This window comes from Microtus pennsylvanicus, chromosome 10 (genome assembly GCF_037038515.1).
Source record: "Microtus pennsylvanicus isolate mMicPen1 chromosome 10, mMicPen1.hap1, whole genome shotgun sequence".
Classification (NCBI taxonomy): Eukaryota; Metazoa; Chordata; class Mammalia; order Rodentia; family Cricetidae; genus Microtus; species Microtus pennsylvanicus.
In genome coordinates, this window is record NC_134588.1 from 68,384,662 (window position 1) to 68,403,380 (window position 18,719).

At 44.9% G+C, this 18,719-nt stretch overlaps 1 protein-coding gene across 2 annotated transcripts in view; it reads left to right on the forward strand.

Moving 5' to 3' along the window:
- The window catches only part of Nek10 (NIMA related kinase 10), a 178,869-nt gene that overhangs the window by 144,772 nt on the left and 15,378 nt on the right, over nt 1–18,719 (forward strand). For both annotated transcript variants that reach the window (XM_075988619.1, XM_075988621.1), the window contains 3 exons: nt 2,101–2,138; nt 7,209–7,309; nt 14,607–14,717. In XM_075988619.1, the coding sequence (XP_075844734.1) occupies nt 2,101–2,138; nt 7,209–7,309; nt 14,607–14,717 (250 nt within the window). The remainder of the gene's footprint in view (nt 1–2,100; nt 2,139–7,208; nt 7,310–14,606; nt 14,718–18,719) is intronic.

Here is an 18,719-nt window from a genome sequence, read left to right on the forward strand (position 1 = left end):
GGAACCTAAGTTGGGTCCTCTGCAGGGAAGTATGCGCTCTTAACCACTGATCCATCTTTCCAGCCTCTACCTTAAAGCTTCCTAAGCATATAGAACTGGACAGAGTGCACATAAGCTGAAGCAGCTAAGCGCAGTTGGGGATCCATGTCATGTATCCCCAACTATTTTATAAGAATGTTTGAAATAAAGGACTTTTCGACAATAAAAATGACACATTAACTCAGTTTGCATGTTAGCCTTTCCAGAAGTTGTGTTTTAACTTACCTTTAAGGCAATGAGGGCTATGAGATGTCAGAGCCGGCAGCTCTGTGGCTGGACTAATGCTGTGGGTAGGGGGTCGTGACCAATGGCTTCTGTAGAAAAGTCAGGAGAGCTTAATATGGAGATAGCTGGGCACATGTGTTGACCTAAGCAGTCAAAAATGTGGCTAGTGCAGCTGAGCTATCAAATGTTTAGTCTGACATTATTTTAAAACAATATAAAACACTATTTCATTTTTAAATGTTGGTATTTGGGATATATTTGGTGAAAAATATAAAATTAATCTCACCCTTTTCTTTTTACTTTTTACAAATGTGCCTACCTCTGAAGTTTTACATCAGTGATTGCTGGAGGAGCCTCTTGTTGGTTCCCGGCTGCTTAGTCCCGAAATAACCACACAGAAACTGTATTCATTAAATCACTGCTTGGCCCATTAGCTATAGCTTCTTATTGGCTAACTCTTACATATTAATTTAACCCACTTCTATTAATCTGTGTATTGCCATGAGGCTATGGCTTACCTGCTAAAGTTTCCAGGGTCTGTCTCCTGCAGCTCCGTGGCTTCTCTCTGATCCTGCCATGCTTTCTTCCAGCATTCAGCCTAGCTTTCCCTGCCTACCTAAGTTCTGTCTTGCTATAGTTCCAAAGCAGTTTCTTTATTTATTAATGGTAATCACAGCACACAGAGGGGAATCCCACTTCAAGTGGTGGTAAAAGGTGGGAAGGAGTGAAGAAAGAAGTCACTTGTGGCACAGAGTTTGGGGATTTTTCAAGCATTTAAACTAGATTGGTTGGTAAGTGCTTGCCAACCTTGTTAAGCTCCATGTCTTAGATATGAGCTGCCTGGCAACAACAACAATCACATGATGAAATAAAAAGGTTGGGGCAAGCCAACTGTCCACGAGTTAGCGAGAGAAGTCATCATATCCCGGGTTGTCGAGCAGACTCCCACCATGCACCTCCCTGTCATTCAGTATGTACCTGTTGGCTTGCATGCCATCATGTGAAGTAAACTCCTAAGAAATAGGCTTAAGTAAACTCCTAAGAAATAGGTCCTGCCTTTCAGTGGGAAGAGTAAGAGGAGCGTTGTTCACCAGTATCACCAATGGAGGTGAAGGTTACCCCTACAGACCAGAAGACTCTGGGACCAACTTTTAAAATGATTGGGCAATCTAGAATTTTGAGGCATGGAGGACGAATGTTAATAGCACTGGAAACCATATGAAAATGTGATTGTTACAGTGTAAAACTCATTTTCTCTCATAGAAGTAGTGGATAGCTTTTATTTTTGCTTTTCATCTGAAGGACAGGTCACACATAAAAAGTTAATAGTGTTTTTAATACAAAAATCACAGCCAGGCAGGGTTTAGCTATGTAGCAGGTTTGAGACTAGTCTGAGCTACATAAGACCCTTTCACACACACATGCACGCACACACACACACACACACACACACACATGCGTGCACAGCCACCCACCCATAACATACATATACTCATGTGCACACACACACATACATATACATACACACACATACATGTACACACACGTACACGCACACACACACACACACACACAATCATCACTGCTTTGATTATAATGGTTACAGAAGCAACAGAAGAGCCATTCAGGATGCTGAGCTTTATGCTCTTGCTCATCTCCAGGGTTCACGCATCACAAACCACCCTGGCAGAACAGGGTGCTTCTGCTTTACAGTTGAAAGTCCATCCTGATTTCAAAATGTTGATTTCTCTCTTTACTGAATACAACACAACTTTCAATAACTGTTTGTCACGAAGTGAAACTTTCCTAATGGCCCCTATCTCATTCTGTTTCCAGAGACTTCATTGGTGGCCTAGGATCAAGAGCAAGACCAGGTAACTCAGAGTTGACCCCAGTCATGCCTTCCTGCAAGCTAATGTGAACCTGTCAGCTCACCCTCTTCCCTCTTCTCTCCCCGGCTTTGCTGCCTCTCTACTTGCTTCTGAGATCCCAAACCCGCATGCCCAGGGCCCACTTAAGGAAGGAGGGGCCAAGTTAGTGGCAGGGTGGCAGTTCCAGAGCCTGACTGCAGGGATTCTCCAGTCCCAAAGATCATGCCAGTACTCGGCAGACCATTTTGATGATAAGCTCATGACGAGTGAGCCTAAGCTATCGTGACTGATACCCTAGGGGAATCGAGACGCAGAGAGCAGGAGAATTCTGTCTTTCCTGCCCACCACGGCTGCTTCTCAGTAGCATGGAACTGATTAGGCTATTATAAGCTGTTTTCCAAAATTTTCATTTCTGCCTTGATGAAACTATCAAACTCTTAATCTATAAAGTATGTAACTACTTCAAAATAGTGACTGGATTTACGTAGATGTTTATGCGAACCCAACCTCTCTAATGCCACAGCGGGCATCCCTTTTCGTTCCTTTTGCTCTGACTGGCAGAGCTGGCAGTCTAGTCACAGTTACTTTTTGCTTGATTGAAATGGAATTATCACATAACTTCTCTAAATTTAAAATTACCCTTAGATTTTAAATACCTCTATCACTGTGCATCTGGACAGCTGCTGTGTGTGGCACACATGTGGAGATCAGGGGACCCCTTGGTGGCATCAGTGCTCTTCTTCCATGGTGGGTCCTAGGCATTGAACGCTGGTTTAAATGGCAAGTGACTTTACCAGTTGACCCATCCCACCAGCCCTTCCGAAACTATGTATCTCCAAGTGTAAATGTTCATATAGATGCTGTGGGAGAAGAAGGATACATTACTTTCTTTTGTATTTCTAGTAAGGATGTCTAAGGAAGACCAGTGTCCAATAGTAAAATTACCAACTAAACCCAGACAATTCAGCAGATGCTCGATTTCTCTTTATGTGTGTGTGTGTGTGGGGGGGTATATGATTCTTGGGAAAAATGCTTCATTTTAGTATCTGGGTCATTTGGAATTATTTTTTGTTACCCTTTTCACTTTTACTCCTTCATTCATGCTGTTTAGTACATTTAATGTGTTCAGTGAGTACAGTTAATGTGGATGAAGTTACAGTGATTTCAGGCTTTCTCCAGCTATTAAATTTTCTTTGAAAACGTTACGGACAGTTTAGGGCTGTCACAGTGTCAGTGCAGATGCAAAGCAAGGTGGTTTTATTGTTAAAATGCCTAAAATTGTCACGCTCACCCTGGCTTCTATATTACTGTCTGGGCAAAGGTGAGTCAACTATTTTAGGAAAGTTTCTTTATAAAATATTAGTAGCAAGGGCTGTTAAGGCCTAGTCAGGAAACCAATGGAAGAAGAAAGGGAGGGCAGGAGCTGAATGATAAAGGTATATATACTCGTCAGTCACCTTATACACACCTGGACAAGCCACTGTGGCCTGACATTTTGTGCAAATAATGTGCATTTATTAAAAAAAAAATTAGGACACATCTTTTAAAGCTTAAGTAGTGCAGTATTGACAGGGAGCTCATCTAGAACATGTGTTAGGAGAAAGTGACTCAAACCCAGATAACGTGATGTGACCGAGAGCCATGATCACCAATCACTGAATAAAGACTCTATTTATTTGGATTTTAGAATTGTTTTGTCTCCCTAAGGAAAAGCCACTTACTCTTTGATGTAGAGGATTCAGTGAGGCGGAGTGCCTTGCCAGCTCAGCTGACGATGATGAACCGTTAGCGGAAGTTGTCTAGGAAATCCGTTGTTTGCAAGTGCTACAGACTGATCCCCCCCCCCCCGCCCCCTGCACACCAGTCTCGCTTTGAAGTTTTCTTTCCTTCCTAAAACCAACTGGGATCCTTGCCAGGCTCTGCCCCTCCCCCTCCACCACAGGAGTCCTTAGTGCCCCACAGTGTGGCAGCAGCAGGTACCCCAGAGATTTCTGGCAGAATGGGGGACTTAGAATCACCTTATTGTGTATGTTACCGATGAGAAGTAAGTACCCTTTCAATCAAAGATAAATAACAGATCAAGTAGAAATGTATAATAATTTTAACATAAAATTCAAAGGGAATAGAATTCAGGATACATAAAGAACATTTGCAAATCAATAAAGAAACAGTATCAGCAATTATCCAACAGCCATTGACAAAAACACCCAGTAATTTCACTAACATTCAAAAACTACAAAGTAGAAAAAAAATTACAGGTTGACACAATTAGAATTTGATAATAAATAGTGCTGATCCAGATACGGAAAAATGCATTCTCTCCTAGTAGAGTCTGAAATAATCCAGTCACTTTAGAAGACATTTGTTTCCGTGAGAAATGAGAATGCATTTGGCCTTGGTAAACCTTGGCTCCTCCGTGAGACATGCACTACAGCATTGCTGACAATCCTGAGAAATTGACGGCAACTGAGGTCCCCGGCAAACAGATTTCTCAGCAAACCACAGGGCACCCAGGCAAACCACAGCCTCTTCCAGGGTCATAAGGAACAAGCCAGAACTGCTCTGTCCCTGATACTCTGAAAAACAATATTCCCCATCAACAGTCTCTGTGACAGTAATGTGTCACCATTCAGCTGAGAAGGAGATTCCTGGAGAGGAAAGAAAAGAAGAAAAATGAAAGAGAGGGAGGTTATATATATAAACTCCTTTTGCGGTTTTACCCTTCAAACTCTGTTAGAAGTGGCCCACAATGAGTAGTGCACTCTCCCTAGCCCAATGGACCCATGCCGTGTGTGGTGTGCTCTGAAGCTTGCCGGTTCTCTTCAATCCATCGCATTCATTTTTCACAGTGCTGTGCATAACCTATTAAACCGATGTCAGGACTCAAAGACAGTTTGAAAGTTACTATTCAGAGCTACTTGTGTATGTGTGTCAAACGGATGAGCATAGGAAACAGGCACCTAGCTAATGTCAGCAGTTACTTCTTGATGATGCTCTTCATGAGAGGTGGTCCCCAGAGCCTTGAGCCTCATCTGTAGAGTACATTGTGTGTGTGTGTGTGTGTTTGCTTGATTTACAAGGGGCTTTTGCAACTAAACATTTGAAATTTTGTTTTAAGAGAATAAGCAATCAAAGCTATTTTTGAAAGTCAGGAGTTTTCTAGAACTGAGGAGCACTGTCAAATGGACTCAAAACCCAGTTGTTTGCTTTTTTTAAAAATATTTATTTATTTATTAAAGATTTCTGCCTCCTCCCCGCCACCGCCTCCCATTTCCCTCCCCCTCCCCTGATCAACTCCCCCTCCCTCATCAGCTCAATCAGGGTTCCCTGACCTGTGGGAAGTCCAAGGACCGCCCACCTCCATCCAGGTCTAGTAAGGTGAGCATCCAAACTGCCTAGGCTCCTCCAAAGCCAGTACGTGCAGTAGGATCAAAAACCCATTGCCATTGTTCTTGAGTTCTCAGTAGTCCTCATCGTCTGTTATGTTCAGCAAGTCCGGTTTTATCCCATGCTTTTCCAGACCCAGGCCAGCTGGCCCTGGAGAGTTCCCAATAGAACATCCCCATTGTCTCAGTGTGTGGGTGCACCCCTCGCGGTCCTGAGTTCCTTGCTCATGCTCTCTCTCCTTCTGCTCCTGATTTGGACCTTGAGATTTCTGTCCGGTGCTCCAGTGTGGGTCTCTGTCTCTGTCTCTGTCTCCTTTCATCACCTGATGAAGGTTAATATTCAGGAGGATGCCTATATCTTTGTCTTTGGATTCACCTTCTTATTTAGCTTCTTTTAAAATTAAAGTGCACATCTGTGTGTTAGACAAAAACACTCCAGCTAAGTCTTTGTTTTTGTCTTTAGGGCACAGACGAGCCCGTGTTTGTAGTAGGGAGAATCAAGCCTGTGCGGTACCCACTCAAAACATTGTCACAAACCTAAAGGTGCTAAGCTATGCTGTGAGATTTTAGCTTGTTGTTTAAAAAGGCCGAGTCTGTAAATGCTAACAGACTAGAAGTGACACCAACCCAAGTCCTCCCCGTCTCCCATGCCATCATGAACTTGATACTTTATCCAGTCCTGTTTTCAGTGAGCTTAAGCGGAATGTTGCCATTCAGGAGGCCTTTGGGTGGGAGACGCAGGTAGAGGTTGGGGCTACTGTGGGGAACAGCCAGCATCACCCCCCTGTTCCTAGCAGCAGTAAATTAATCCTTATGATTTACTCGCTCATCTTTTTGCCCTGAGGGTAATTTGTTAAATCTCAACTTAATGATCCAATAACTGATGCCTACAAGGAGTTTTCAGGAGAGACAGACTTTACATCTAAACAAGAAGCTGGCCTCGAGTGGCCCAGAGCCAGGTCATTTCTTGGGCTAATTTTCAAACAAGTAAATAGAGCTATCCATAAAGAGAATTCTCATCTTTTAGTTTCCTTTTTGTTTTGCATCTTAAATGGATAATTTCATGTTTTTAAACAACCACATTAAATTCTCTTTAATTTTTTTTAAAACAAATCATTTATGACAAGACACACAAACCTTTTCTGAAAGCACACGTACAAGAATCATCTTTAAAATCATAGTTATTGCTGAAGCTATTGCTATAACAAATTTAATTTCTTAAATGCTTGAAATGGTATAGAAAGAAGAGAAGGAGGTCTTAGAAACTTAATTTTAGTAAGAAAGAACTGGAAAATGGGTATTATTGCAGAAAACATGGTATGGATGGGGGGACCTGGAGGGAATAGGGGATGCTATGCTTCTGGTGATTTTCCTGCTCTCTATGCCTTCTGTGAATGAGAGGAGAGAGAGGCGTGGCTAATACAGGGAGCGAGGCCATTCCTGTGTTAACTTTGTAGTCCTCACGAATAGACCACTGTGGTGAGGGCTGTGGAGTTGGGGAAGCGGCTCTTGAGTGCTTGAGACACGGAGGGAAAGAACAGCTTACTATATGAAACGCAGAAGTGCTACAGGGTCTCCTTGGTAAGGTGAGACCCTGGCTTTGTTCTTCCCCAGAATTTTCTTCTGTTTTCCACGAATACATCACTTTGAAGTGAACTTGGCTCACGGCAGCATTTCTCGCCCACAGCATCCGCAGGCATCGCAGTATCCCAGCGGAAAGTAAGGCAGATCAGCGACCCCATTCAGCAGATCCTCCTCCAGCTGCACAAAGTCATCTACATCACACAGGTCAGTGTCTTCGGTGCCTCGCCCTCTTCTCGGCCTCCAAGCCAGAGCTAACCCTGCTAAGAAAATACGGCCCGGTAGGACTTGGAGTTAGAGTGAACACTTAATTTGTTTCCCCCTCTCCAACCCCATGGATGTGTGTGGGGACGCTTTGGCCTAGCAGTAAATGTGTCTGTTTCCCCCGTGGCTCTGCCTGTGCTCCCGTTGTGCTTAAGCAGACTTCCATACAAGTGGCTCTTTAGGGTAGGTGTGCAAAGAGGGGAAGGGCTTAGCAGCTTTTTCTGAAAGCAACTTTATCATAAGAAGGGGGGGATGGAACCTTCCTTCTTGCATCTGCTTTGACAGCAGAACTTCTCAAAGATGTGAAAGCCACAGCCCTAACTCCCATAAACCCCAGGATCATTTAGACTTTCTGTTTGTGAATCTGAGCAATACTTCAGTATGAGAAAATTCATGGCTGAAGACTAGCTATTGGTTATGGACACACTTCTGTCTAGTGCTGGCTGTCTGAGTGTTCCGTCATCTAAGGATGGACCTCTTACTGGTAACAAATTTCTTCCCCTTTGAAGAAAAGAAGTATAGCTATTTGGATAAGAAAGCAAGTACTTTGGAGTTCGAGGTAGCGTCATCTGGCCATTTTGTTCTTTCTTTTACTCATTTGTCTTGTAGTTAGTAAGCACCCGTCAAGCGCCAACTGCTATTCTAGGCATCAGGAGGCAAAATGTAGTTAATCTTGATCTCCAATTAGATGAGCATTAGCATCACCATGGAAGAAATGTCTGTGAGGGACTGTCTAGATTAACTGAAATTGGAAGAGCCACCTCAAATGTGGCTATCATGGGCTGGAACCAGGACTGAATAAAAAGGAGATGTGAATTAAGTGTGAGTACATGTCCAGTGTGACCAATCCTTTTGCTCCTGCCCCTGGACCTTCCGTGCCACGACAGGCTGTGTGCCGTAGAACTGTAGGCCAAAATAAACCCTGCCTCTTTCCCTCCTTCCATTCCTTCTTCCCGCTGTCTGTGGCTTTTGTCAGGTTTTTCTTTGATTGATTGTTTGTTTTGTCTAATTAACAGTATCAGTAACTAGCCCATGTCCTGGTTACCTGAAGAGCCTAAGAGTCGCCCTAGGAGCTGCTGGAGCCCCTTGTGGAAAGTCTGTTTACACATCCGGGGCCTGTGGAAAAGTTCTGCAGGCGCGCACACTAGCAGCCTCCTGATAGGAAAAGTCTGCCCTCGAGGCTTCATCTATCATCACCACCCCCATCTTGAGAGACAAAACCCAAACTGTTGATTTCTATAAGCTAGGGAGAGTTTAGGACTGCAGGGATCACTGTTGATTCATAGCCGGCGCCCGGTATTTCTGAGAAGTCGGCATATCCTTTTCTCTATTCGATGGTCACTTTGATAAATGGCTGTGCCTTTTCCTGGGGATAGTGCACAGGAGAATTTATGGAGCGTTCCTGTAGTAATATTTCAGGATCCCTTATCCAGGACTCCAGCTTCCCCATTAGCCAGGGAAGGGGGGAGGGGGGTGGAAGGAGGCTTTGGTTGGGCCCTGAGTTGACCCAGTTCTGAGAACCATGAGAGGCAGAGAAGCCTTCACGGAGCTCATGGCAACTCAGGCTGGAAGTTTGTCTACAAAACCTGGAGCTTCTTTTCTTTTACTACAGCAGGCGAAAATACTGGGTGGTACAAGCGTCAGCTTCCTGTCTGGGTATACCACAGTTACTCCACCAAAGCTCGCCGGAGCCAAGGTGCTCCATCCGCACAGGCTTCTCTCTCCTTGTGGCGCATGCTGCTTCGGGTCGCTGGTAATCTGGTTTTATCACTGCCTGTGTTGTTAGGTTCACTGGCCTCCTGTATCCTTCAGGGTCACACGGCCAGCCAAGGAGTGCAGATGCACGGTTTGCGTGCTGCAGGGCCACTGCTGCCCTGGCCAGTGCTGTCCTGGAAGGAATACCTGCTAAAGGTTCTTGTTCAGCCTCGGCTGGGGAGAACTGCGCAGCCTACGTATTCACAGACAGGAAATGCTAATCACCCCACCACCCCCACTTCTCTGCACCTCTGGAAACTCTCTCCTCTGTAAGCCCTGCCTTTTGCCCCCACTAAACACAAGCTCTTCTCAGCTGGTCAGGCAGTCATCTGTACCAACATCTGCGTGAACCAGCCCATCCAATGCAGAATTACAAGTATCCAGGCACACCTGTGGGCTCAGCTGAATCCAGTGCCCCGTTTATCCCTCCCCACATAGCAGCTGCAGGATACACTTCCCACACAATCTGAGGTGCCACTGTTTTGTCCTACAATCTTGTGAGTTGGGGGCATGTAAGTCACTTTTTCTTGAGCCTTAGTGTGAATCAATTCCCATGAATTGTAAGGAGATCTGATGGGTTATGGATTTGACCCTCATCCCTGTGAGTCTTGTGAGAAATGTCCATGCATTTTTAAGATCTCTGCTCTGGAGAGCTTCTCATCTAAGTTTTTAGTAAGGAGAAGTTTGTTTCCTCAGGAAAGAGCAACAAGTTGTGTCCACTCACCATAAAACCTGAAAGTGATTTATGTTTAAGATTCCCAACTTCATCAGCGTTCAGCAAGATGACCCAATTTCATGTTTGGGGATCCAGTTCAGTACCTTTAGGGCTAAAGCACTGCATCCAAGAAGTCACAGTGGAGCAGATATGTTCACCCTGGGCTCCTGGTGTGGGAGGTCTGCTATCTGTGTGTTGTGGTTAATGAATAAAGAAACTGCCTTGGCCTGTTGATAGGGCAGAGCTTAGGTATGTGGGCAAAACTGGACTGAATGCTGGGAGAAGGAAGGCGGAGAGATGCCATGGAGCTGCCGCCAGAAATAGACCTGCTGAAACTTTGCTGGTAGGCCATGATCTCGTGGTGATATGTAGATGAAAAGAAATGGGTTAAATTAAGATGTAAGAGTTAGCCAATAAGAAGCTAGAACTAATGGGCCAAGCAGTGTTTTAATTAATACAGTTTCTGTGTGATTATTTCGAGTCTAAGCTAGCCGGGTGGCTGGGAAAAACAAGCAGCCTTCCATACAACTGATTTGCTGAGATTTGCTGAGGTGCCATGCTGGGAAACCTAAAAACCTGCCCCTGGAGACAGGACAGACCACCTGCCCTGAGATTCCTGCTGAAGGCTGCTGGGAGTCAGCACCCTAGGGTGGTATGCTGCAGAACACCCTCTATGGGATTCGAAAGGCCATGGAGGGGCTGTTAGTAGAAATATCTGAAAAGCCACCTATCAGTGGTGCCCCTGAATGTGATGGGGGTAAACACCAATCGTCTGAGGGCCCAGCATGTGTACTCTGTTGTCTACTGCTGAAGCCAGGCAAGGACCGAGCATCCCGGACACAGAAGGACAAGCTCCATCCTCCTCCAGGGTATCCCAGCAGCCCCTACCTACAGAACTTGGTTTCTGGCCAGTTAGCCAGGGAGAAGTGTCCTGCTGTCCTAGAAGGACAATCAGGATGGACTGACAGGCAGTGCCCACCACCTACACTGGGGACCAGACAGGCAAAGCCACTCCCTTCTTTGGTACTGCGCAGCCTCTTCTTGCCTTCCTTGTGTTCCTCAGGCCCTGCTTTGGGGCATCTTAGGCTTGGAGATGAGCGCCTTTCTAATCTGTCACTTTTGCCCCAAATCTAATATCCTGTTGAGGCACACCGTCAGCTGCCCTTCTGGAGCCCAGGTTCTAAAACTGATTCTTTTTCTCACTGTTTTCTGATGTCAGCCTGTGTCTTGGTAATCACAAGTAACTTTTAAACTGATTAAATGAAGAGCAGGGACAAATCTGGAGAGAACTTGAGGATGACTCTAAGTGTCACCTACCAGATCAGATGGTAAATATCATATTGAAATGCATGTCCCTTTATGCACTGAGTGAGAGTGTGGGAAAATGCTCTTTAGTGTTAAAGCATCTGGAAGTACCTTTTTAGTGACTCCGTTACTCATTAAGTTGGATAGAAATATCCTTTGAAATTTAGTACAATTTCTGGTGCAGTAAATCAACTCTTTAATGGGTATACACACCGTCTTTGTTGGATTTCCATGCACTTTAAAGCAAGGATGGAAGTCTTGTGAATGTGTCATTATTCCTTTAAACCACTGCTGGCGGATGATGTGTGCTATTCGGTCAGTGGCAGCCGTTCGTCCCACGCTGCCAGTTCAGGCATAATGATTGTGTTTTCCAAGTTCGCTTTTAGAATACTTCCAACTCCATGTTATTGACACAGTGAGGAAAGGGTCCTCTCTGGAACTTTACACTGCTCAGCACAGCCAGTACCGTTCATGGGAAGGAGAGGCTCAAGGCTGAGGCATTGTGCACTTGCTGCACAGACCAACCTGTGCAGAGGAAGACTGACCTGAGGAGCGGGGCCACCTCCTTCCTTCTGTCGTCCTGAGGACCGGAGGGGACACTGGTTGGTGGGAACCGGTCCTGTCCGGTTTCCATGGAGATGTATCTGCCAATCTCATCTAATGACAACCGTCCTAGCTGTCAGGAGGTTAATGTCCTTCTTATCTCAATTGCACATCTGTTTTCATCAAGCTGGGAAAGAAGTCTTGAGACCGGCATGCTCAGAAGGCGTAGCTTACCTCAGATGCTGGGAACCCGTGTGCCTGTGAGCAGATGGCGATTATGCTCATAGGTTTCCTTTTAGTTGTTGCGTAGGTAAGACCTGCATGGTGACGGAATGAGACTGGCTTTAGTGCTCTACTACACTTGAGTCATTTTTTTTAAATAAATGCTTCGAAGTCATCACATGACAATCTTAAAAGTTACAACGTATCTTTCTCCAAGAGAAGAGATAGGAAGTCACCAGCAACCTTGCCCATCATGGAGGTACTGTCAGGAGCGGATATCAACCCCTGGCTTTCGGTGACTCATACTGTGCTGTGCAGCAGCGATAAAGAACAGAACGGTCTGCTGGTTTACTGGGTCCCTTGGGTACTCATGGCTGGGGTGGCCGAGAGCCAACAGAATGCGATAGTCACAGCATGACTGGATTTCTCATATCAGTCTCTTTTTAGGGACTCTAAATTCTAAGAGAAGTGTGGGATTTTATTTCTTTAAATGGTAATCTTACAGCATTTGATTTTTAACATTTAGGGAAAATTTCTTAAGCTGTAAAATTTCAAAATAGATTAAAGTGCTATTTTGGTTTACTATTTACCCAATGGAGCCCTACAAATGGCTTGTGCCTTGCTAATGTATTCCTGGGTAGGGAATCCAGGTTTTTAGAAAGAGTCCATATAGTTGCAAGTTTAAAAAAAATATGCAGACTAGATTTTTTTCTCTCTCCTTTTATTACACTGTATGGTACAGTAAAACAGTTTAGATATGTGAACTGAAGAAACTATTATCTTTTCTAGGATCAGTTTCTTCATCAGAAATGGGTGCTCTTATGGGTTGTGTATGCCTTGATTGTAATAAAGGACCTGGGAATGTTTATAAACTATGGGGTGCTGTGTGGCAGTGGTGTTGGCTGAAGGAGAAGACTGATGCAGAAGGCCTACCTTTCAGGAGGAAGGTGTGTGACGTGCTTTCCTCACCTATAAAAGCTTGCATACCCTGGCATGTAATTTTACTGTAGGAGAGATTTAGGAATACAAACATATAGAGTGATCCCAGCGCCCAGCACGCATGAGCCAGGGGTTTGGGTTCTGTTTTCATATAGACTATGTTATTAGACTCACTTCATTTACAGCTGAGCCCTCATCCGTCTGTGTAAAGTTTCCAGTTCTCACTGAGAGCTTTATGGATGGGACACTGTGCTAATGATACTTATCCCAGTGAGGCACAGTGGCTTGCTTGCACTGTCTACGTGCGGATCTTAAGTCGGCTGGAAGTGAGCTTACTCAAATGTTCCATACTGAATTCGGGGGCAGTGGATGGGGCTCCACAATAACTAGAGGCTTATCAAGTTTAACAAATAGCAAGACTTTTATGAATTCCTGAATTAATCTGTCAGTTAATCTGATACTTGAAGGAGCCCGATGGTGATGCTCACCTTCAAAATGTCATCGTAGCTAGCTGCCTGTGCAGCCTTCCCTGCACAGGGACTTCATGCAATCAAACTGGGAGGTTGCTGGTTGGACCTAGGTCACCACTGCCCTCTGCTGTTTGGTTTAGGGAGGCGGCACCTTCGGGTGTGAAGTAATAGGGAATTGTCAAGTCCTGTGTGTCTCTCCAGGGAAGCCTTCATCCTCTCACCGCTCCAGCCCCCCCCCCCCCCCCCGCCCCGTGCTAGGAGACTAATGCTAAATCTCTCTCCTTCACCTCACGTGTTTCCCCTTTTAGTTCACATGAAGGGCAATGATAATTGTGACTTTTGGGGGGTTTGCATCACCCTACCCTCATGGCAGCACACATCATTTTTATCGACCCCAAATGGTCACATGGTATCAATCCCAGGAAGCAGAGCAGGGCTGGGCACGAACAGGACTGGGCATGATCATCTCTGCAGTGTTTCTCCCTCTTTTGGCCAGTGTTTGTTTAGAGTTTATAATTCTTTGTTTCCTTTTATTTGTGAGTACTCACTTCATCTCCCTATAGAACCTTTTCTCCCTGAGCTCTTCCTTTTGGTATCTATTCATAGTTTTTTTTAAAAAGTCATCAAGCCTTGGTAGTTCTGATACTGCTTGTTTTGTCCTGGGTGATCAGCACACTGATTCCCAATGTAAATCCTGTCTACAAAGCCCTGCAATTCAGTGGTTGTTTTAAATCCCTTTCTTTTCTAAGATTCTGCAGTGGCTGTCTATGTATTTATGAAATTCACACCATCCTATTCAGGTCCTAATGCATGCTAATCCACCCTGTCTTTCTAACCGGTAATATTGTCCCCGAGGATTTGGTTTCTCTCTAGCTGAAGAACTCTCATAGGTGGCCATCTATGGATAAAAGAGAAGTTTTTGTGTTTCCTGGTTCAAAGCATTAGATCCTTCTCAGGGCTGTGGCTGGGGTGCTGCTTAGCATGTCATAGTCACCCAAACACGAGCAGAATGGACTTTCTGGTCAAGGCTGTTCTTCACAAAATGCAACATATGTGGGCACGGATGTTACATGAAAGAGTTACACGTTACAAGCGTCAGTAAGTGTACCTATGACTAATGGAAGCAGAGCCATCCTCCTTAGAGAGGATAAAAACCGTAGCGTACAGTTTGTTAATTCAGGTTTCTCTTCAGTCTTGCGAGTGTATATTGTTGTGTTGTGTAAGTGTGTCCTGTAGGGGTGATGAAGTGTGTAGAAGATGGTTCTGATGACTGTCTTCTTGCTTCCTGCAGCTGCCTCCAGCTCTGCACCATGATCTGAAAAGAAGGGTTATAGAGAGATTCAAGAAATCCCTGTTCAGTCAGCAGAGCAATCCTTGTAACCTGAAATCTGAGATTAAGAAGGTATGTATTCTGTGCATAAGGATCTGTCCACTGGAAACATCCTGAGGGTACCTGTTCCCTTCTAACTCGTCCTTGAATTCTGTGCACTGTTAAAGGTTATTGCTTAAAATACCGCAGTGGGTCCATTTTATCTCTGACTTCTTATCCTTATTTCTGTGGCTATTATTTTCAGGTGACTAATACAGCTCGTTCCTTATTGCTACATGTTTTCCTAAGAATAAATGTTGTCTTTAATTAAAAAGTATGTATCTCATAGCCTGCCTTTTAAGAATCTGTCCCAGCATTTTGTGACAAGACTCTTCAGTAAGTCCCTAAATTGTGCATTGCCTGTCTGAAACAGTGACCTGATTACGCAAGACCACGATTTTAATCATCTGCATGTGCACAATGAATTCCGGTTGCCTTCTTATCATTGGGTACAGCAAAGTCTCTATTCACACACAGGGAAGCTAAATATTACACCAAATGGGAAGGAAGTTGTTTACCTCTGGCAACACAGGCTGGAGACAGGAAGCCTACTTTGTCCAGGAAGTGCTAAAAGCCCTCTATCCTGTCCTGCCTGTCCCCAGGAGTAGGAAAGTCTAGCTGTCTTGGTGAAGATAATTTGGTCCTTGTTCCCCGATTTTGCTCTCCTCCTCTTTCTCTTCTTGTCAAGTGTCTTCATATGCTTAAACCTTGTATTGTGTTGCCAATGAACACTTCCTTTTTCATTAGTGAGTCTACTTTTAGGTGCAAACTTACCTCCAGGCTCTTTGAGACACACACACACACATGCAGGCACACGCACACACAGACACATACACACACACACACATACACACAGACACATACACACACATACATACACACAGACACATACACACACAGACACGTACACACACATACACACAAATGCACATGTGCATACACACACACATGCACATAATTTTTTTTAAAAGGCAAGTGGCTCATTTCTGTTCTGTTAGCTCGTAATGATGCCTGAACCATTGATAATTACACCAAACAAGCAGCTGCAGGTAGGTAAGCAAAGCACGACCCCATCCCTCAGAGACAAGAGAGCAAGCTGTCCTTTATGTGCTATGTTGGAAAATAGAGGAGCTGGTGTAGGTAAAGCAGAGGTACAGAGGGTCTCACATTTATCTACAGTATCCTAAATACTAAGAAATATAGTTTTAAATGAGAGAAGCTTATCTCTTACAAAAAGATTACATGATGCTTTATTTTTATATTCTTATTAAAATGATATTGAGATTAAGTCAATTTGCATATGAACTCATTTTAGCAGAAATTCTGGTTTTATGGGCTAAAAGCTTCTACCGCAGAGGGATGTGCAGAGATGCATTTCCCTCCCACTGAATGGTTTTTCACTTATGCCTGAGCTGAAGGCAAATCCTTGTTGTCTTTCTCATGTGGGCTCCACCTGAGTTTCTTTCTTCCCTACAGCAATGACATTTTCTCTTATTTAATCACCCTGCCTCCTGCATCCTTGGCTCCCTCTCTGTGTCATAAGAGCGTCTCTTGTCAGTATCCTGGTCTGAGCATAAAAGTGGGATTGCTAGAGTAGTGGAGGACTTTGGGGGACTCCAGTGAGCATGCTACCGAGCCAGGCTGAGCCACCCCCCTCAACAAACCAGCAAGGAGCCAAGTTAAGACTGAAAAGCAAGTAAAGGAGAACTTAATGTGACCACATTGGGAAGAGGGACAAAGAGGTCCAGTGACCCTCTTGGGGCCCAGGTGGTCTTCAGAGACCACAGGGGAAGGCAAGAGATGTGCTTCGGCATACAGCTCTAATCTTTCTTTCAAGGCGGTCTGAGATGTTGTCTGAACCGTGGGCTCTCTCTTCAAGAGACAAATACCCCCTCTAGCACCAAATTTCATCCTTTCCTTCTCCCAGTATGAGTTTCCTGGGGAACTGTTCTGTTCTTCGTTTCCCATCCCAGTCTGATAGACAAAGGCAGGGTCGCAAATGCATCTCTCAAATACCCTTCTCCTTGCCAACCTGGTTTCTAGGGCTCTGCGACAAAGAGTAGTTTTTATGTTCAGCAAGATTAGGAAGCAGGTCATACTGTCTAGTGACTGATGCCACTGTCTCTTTTCTGATAAACTAGGGTCAGATTGTAGCACGCTCAATGGGGCCCCTTGACTCGGAGAGGACGTTCAGCAGCTAGGGTTCAGCTGTAGTCAACAGACATAAGGTCCCATTCTTCTAAGGGAAGCCCTGCCACACAGTGACATGAGCCTGTGTTCCCCCGAACTAGGCACCAGTCAGCTCCTCTATAGAGGCATTGCTGAGGCTTCCCTGTGCATAGCCAGCGTCCCCCTCTTCCATGCCCGTGTTTTAACCAGCTGTCCTCTGCCTGTGTGTCTCCCGGGTGCAGCCAGTCCCTCTTACCTTTGATTTCCCAGTGTCTTCTACATCCTGGCCTGTGGTCAGTGCTTCATGTATATAATTAGTTAGTGAAAGTAGCATATACTATGTACTTATATATCCCATACGAAGGTGTTCATTTCTTCAGTTCTTTATGAAACTATGTGTTGCTATGATCTATTCATATACTTTTATGTATGTGGAAAGGTCTAAACCAAAGAAGTTCATGACCCCTGTGCCTGTACACCCTACCACACCTTTCTGGTAGTCTTTTTCTTGTGATGACTTTTGTTCAGGAATGGGCATTTTATCCCCTGAGCAGTCAGACACCACCACATTGAGCCCCACCCACCCACCTAAGTACTTTACTTTCACTTTCTCCTCCCTTCTGAGAGGGAGGTGCCTGCAGGGAGCAGGTGCCCACAGTTTGAAGGAGCCATTATGGGATGACTGGCCTCACATTATCAATGGCTCTTATCACATTGTTAATGGCCAACGTGCTATATGAAGGAGTCAAAAGATGGAACAGCCCATTTCTAAGAAGTGAGTTCTTTCTCTTTAGCTCACCTAAGCTGTTCTTTGATCCAGGCTTCATCGTGGCTGCAATAACTCAGGGCCACCAAAGCCAAGCGAGTGATAGCACAGTGGTAGAGGAACTAGGATATTCAACAAGGGAAAGGGGAGAAGCAAGACAGAAAAGGTTAGTCAGTATTTCACACCACCCTCTCTGTGAGTGTAAATTCATGACAAACTTTTTCTTTTAAAAACATACTACATTCTCTAGAAGCCAATCAAGCACCATTCAATACCTCTCCACGTGTTTCTGAGGAGACACAGTGGATTGGTACAGAGCGGGGATCACCCAAGCTTGGACTGAGATCTTTTGAGGTATAGACAGACACAGCATGGCCAGGGACCTGTGTCCTGGCCATGTGTCTGCCGGCCTGGGAGCCATGCTCAAGCTGTCCCTGAAGCATCGCTAAGAATACGGTCACAGTGTGACAGCAGCAGTAAATCCAGAGTTAATAATGATCCTGAAGGAAGATCACCTGTGGGTTACCCGTGGAGCAGTTAAAGAGGCCCATTCACTGTTTCCGAACCTGTTTTTGAAGGGTATCAGTCAGTTTTCTTTCTGTTTTAAGTTCTGAGTCAGGGTAAACCAATTGCTGATGGAAGGATGTTAAAGAGGCCCATTCACTGTTTCCGAACCTGTTTTTGAAGGGTATCAGTCAGTTTTCTTTCTGTTTTAAGTTCTGAGTCAGGGTAAACCAATTGCTGATGGAAGGATATATATATACGTGTGTGTGTGTGTGTGTGTGTGTGTGTGTGTGTGTATCTTTCTGAGACAAGGTTTTTCTGTAGCTTTGGTATCTGTCCTGGAACTAGCTCTTGTAGACCTGGCTGGCCTCAAACTCACAGAGATCCGCCTGCCTCTGCCTCCCAAGTGCTGGGAATAAAGGTGTGCGCCACCACCACCCGGCTTGGGATGTTTTATATTACAGATGAACTTTGACTGGCACTGTAGGTTTATAGTCCCGGGACAAGACGGGATGGAAAAGCCACAGAGCAGGGTCCCCTGAGAGTCAGGCCACCCGATGTAGGAGACAACCCTTTCTGCCAAAAGCTTGCAGCTG